General features: G+C 39.2%; 1 protein-coding gene across 1 annotated transcript; it reads left to right on the top strand.

Moving 5' to 3' along the window:
- Positions 1-1,331: 1,331 nt before the first annotated feature.
- LOC140531460 (olfactory receptor 6C2-like) lies at positions 1,332-2,270 on the top strand. The gene has a single exon (XM_072650400.1). The coding sequence runs from the start codon at positions 1,332-1,334 to the stop codon at positions 2,268-2,270; it is 939 nt and encodes a 312-aa protein (XP_072506501.1).
- Positions 2,271-4,019: the final 1,749 nt, after the last annotated feature.

Here is a 4,019-nt window from a genome sequence, read left to right as displayed (position 1 = left end):
CCCATACACATAATCTGTGGGCCCAAGGCTCTTAGAAGCTGCTGCTGGCACCACCTCCACTCCTCCTATGCTGGGGCTGGACTCAACTAGACTGCACCCTTCCCCCACTCAGGTGGGACATAGATTTCCCACTGACCTTCTGTGCTATCTTTGTCATTTATGGATTGAGAAGGAAGCTGCTATAGCTTCCACCAATGTAGTCCTCTGAGGCTTGTTCCAGCACCACCTTCCTTTCTGTGTTGGTGTGATCCATCCTGGAGTATGATCTGCTCTGCTCTCACACCAGTGTGATTGATATTTCCGGTCAACCTTTCAGGCTGTCCTGGGCTACAGATTTGCCTTACTTTGTACTTTGTGGGTTCTGCAGTGCTAGGAATTGGTTAGAGTCATTTTTACAGGTATTTGCAGGAGTTTGGAAGAAGAGCTCAAGCAGTTCCCTGCTTTTACTCCAAGATCTTGGCTCCACCCTCTTTCAATATTCATTTTTATAAGATTTTGAGTTCAAAATTGCCCCATCTCCCTCCACTCCTCCTTTCCAAGATGGCATGCAATCTGAAATAGGTTATACATGTAAGATCATGTTAAACATATTTCCACATTAGTCATGTTGTGAATAAAGAATCAAAGCAAAAGGGGAAAGCCATGAGAAAGAACAAACAAAAAAACAACAAAAGAAAGATAAAATAGTGTGCTTTGATCTGCATTCATATCCCACAGCTCTTTCTCTGGATATGGATAGCAATTTCCTTCATGGGTCTTTTGAAATTGTCTTAGATCCTTGCATTGTTCAGAAGAGCCAAGTCTTAACAAAGTACGTCATCAAGTAGTGTTGCTGTTACTGTGTACAGTGTTCTCTTGGTTCTGCTCAATTCACTCTACATTAGTTCAAGTAGGTCTTTCCAGATTTTTCTGAAGTCCACCTGTTCACCATTTCTTATAGAAAGATAGTATTCCATTATATTCATCTGCCAAAACTTGTTCAGCCATTCCCCAACTGATGGGCATCCCCTCAATTTCTGATTCTTTGCGGCCAGAAAAAGAACTGCTATACTATTTTTGTACATGTGGGTCCTTTTCCCTTTTGTATGATCTTTTTGAAATATGTATCTACTAGTGGTATTTGCTGGATCAAAGGGTATGCACAGTTTTATAGCCCTTTGGACATATTTCCAAACTGTTTTCTAGAATGGTTGAATCAGTTCCACATGAGAAAATTAAGTAGATTTTTCCATCCAAATCCCATTTTTAAACTTACTTTGCCATGCTCCAGCTCCAATTCCATCTCTTTTTTTATCTTGGCATATATGTCCTTCAGATGTCAGAAGTCAAGAATGAGAAACTACACAGGAATAACATTATTCATCCTAAAGGGACTCACAGAAGACCCACAGCTACAGGTCCTACTTTTTACCTTTCTGTTTCTCACCTACATTTTGAGTGTGATTGGGAACTTGACAATCATCGCCCTCACCTTGTTGGATCCTCACCTTAAAACTCCCATGTATTTTTTCCTCCGCAATTTCTCCTTCTTAGAAGTCTCATTCACAACTGTCTGTATTCCCAGATTCCTATATAGCATGTCAAGTGGGGACAATACTGTGACCTATAATGCTTGTGCCACCCAATTATTTTTTGTCATTCTCTTGGGTGCAACAGAATTTTTTCTTTTGGCTGCTATGTCTTATGATCGCTATGTGGCCATATGTAAGCCTCTTCATTATACAACCATCATGAATAGTAGGGTCTGTATCACTTTTGTCCTTTTCTGTTGGCTAGCTGAGTTCATGATTATCCTTCCACCAATTAGTCTGGGCCTCCAGCTAGAATTCTGTGACTCAAATATCATTGACCATTTTGGCTGTGATGCATCTCCCATCCTACAGATCACATGCTCTGATACGCAGTTCATAGAAAAGATGATTTTAATCTTTGCTATATTGACATTAATTATCACTTTGGTCTGTGTGGTTCTGTCCTACACATATATTATCAGGACAATTCTCAGATTCCCTTCTGCTCAGCAAAGGAAAAAGGCCTTTTCCACATGTTCCTCCCATATGATTGTCGTCTCCATCACCTATGGTAGCTGCATCTTCATCTACATCAAACCTTCTGCAAAGGAAGGGGTAGCTTTGAATAAAGTGGTGTCAGTGCTCTCTACCTCAGTTGCTCCAGTAATGAACCCCTTTATTTATACCCTCAGAAATAAGCAAGTGAAACAAGCCTTTAGAGACTCAGTAAAAAGGATTGCATTTCTCTCAAAAAAGTAAGAGATTGCCATTATTGAGATGTCAAGCCTTAAGGGAAAAACTGAATGATAATTGTGTCCATGTATTCTGGACACCCTACTCTATTTTGCATTTTCCTTATGTATTGTTTACTCCTCACAGCCCTTTTCCTGTTTCTCCCAAGGCCTGCTGTTGTTATTCATCCTTTCTTCTAAAAGAGGACCAGTGGTATGAGGAGGGTGATGTCTTGACTTGAAAGTGAACTGGGTTTAAGTGAGACAGAGGAGTTCAAAATCATCAGCCTCACTCTCTCCTCCCACACTCCTGGGGCACAATCAATGAACAAGTCATTACCTTCTCCTCCTCAATTAAGATTTTTGTTTTTAAGTGGCATGAAAATAAGTTTTCAGGAAATTTATGAATGCCCTCTCCAGCCAAATGTGCATACTCCCATGACTTTTTAGTTATGGGAAAATGTGAAAATGAACAATATAAATAAAATAATGTCTGTGACTTTTAAAGAACAACAAGTATCCATACAAACTTTCCAGTGCTTTTGAAAAATATTCTCATCTCTAATGGTGCAATCACTATTTTGGACTCTTTCACTCAATACCTAATGTCCTATATGACAAAGTGGAAATGCCATTCAGGTATGACATCTCTGTCTTGATTAGCAAGTCTACTGTGAGTATTCTTTTAGTTACTACTTCATTGAAAGAGTAGAAAAGTGATTGGGTAAAGAATCAGGAAACCTGGTCTTAATTACAACTTAACGGCCAATTAAATATGTGGCCTTAGTCTCTTCATAGGTAAAATGAGAGATTTAGACCAGGAAATGTATGATATTATTTTCATCTTTAACATTTTGCTATAAGAAGGAATGACTTGGTGATATTTCAACAAAGCACAAAAGTCAAGAGGGACTCAAAAACATGGAGTCATTGTAATGTACAGTGGTAGACTTTAATATGTAATATTCTTCCCCCATCCCTTCCCCACCTACTAAGCCAAGGCTTGCTCTCCATTTGAAAAGGTCAGCTAAACTATCAACTAGATTGAGGGACAGAATGTATATGTACCTTTGTCACCTGATCTTAAAGGGAGACCACAAACTGCAACTAACTGAACTGGGACTACCACCATTAAGTCAAGATGGAATGCATCACTGAGTTTTCTAAGTGTAGAAGGATTCTAGCCTAGACCTCTCCTACTTCCTGCCTAAAGGTGAACTGAAGTTCTGAGGGGGCCAAAGAGAATAGGTTTGTGAGAACACTAGGCTAAGTCTCATTGCCCCAAATGAAAGAGTATTTGGCCTGAAGCTGATTACCCTGGAATCAACACTTTTAAATTACCGTGTTGGAGAAGAATTTTGAGGGTCCCTTAGATACAAGATCACATCAGTCAATACTAAAAGAAATTAATTCAGACTATTGACTGGAAAGTCAAATACTGATGCTGAAGCTCAAATACTCTGGTCACATAATGAGAAGATAGGACTCATCCAAAAACATCCTAACTTTGGGAAACATTAAAAGCAAAAAGAAAGAGAGATGGCAAAGGATGAGATGAAGAGATATTATCATGTGAACAATTAACATAAACTTGGGTAGATTTCAAGAGATACTGAAGGATAGAAAGGCCTGCCATGCTACGGTCCACCAGGTGACAAAGAATCTGCCATGACTGAATGATTGAACAAAAAATTAAAACGTAAGCCCAAAGAGTAGCAACTGATAGAGTAATGATACCATTCCCAAAGAAAAGCTGTCTGGACAAGTTATTTGCCCA

Source organism: Notamacropus eugenii, chromosome 3 (genome assembly GCF_028372415.1).
Source record: "Notamacropus eugenii isolate mMacEug1 chromosome 3, mMacEug1.pri_v2, whole genome shotgun sequence".
Taxonomy (NCBI): Eukaryota; Metazoa; Chordata; class Mammalia; order Diprotodontia; family Macropodidae; genus Notamacropus; species Notamacropus eugenii.
Note: the sequence above shows the minus strand (reverse complement) of the source record. Positions and strands in the feature narration are given on the sequence as shown.

Bases quoted from the DNA above. Each gene is read 5' to 3' on its own strand.
- LOC140531460 (XM_072650400.1), top strand. From the start codon at position 1,332: ATGAGAAACTACACAGGAATAACATTATTCATCCTAAAGGGACTCACA.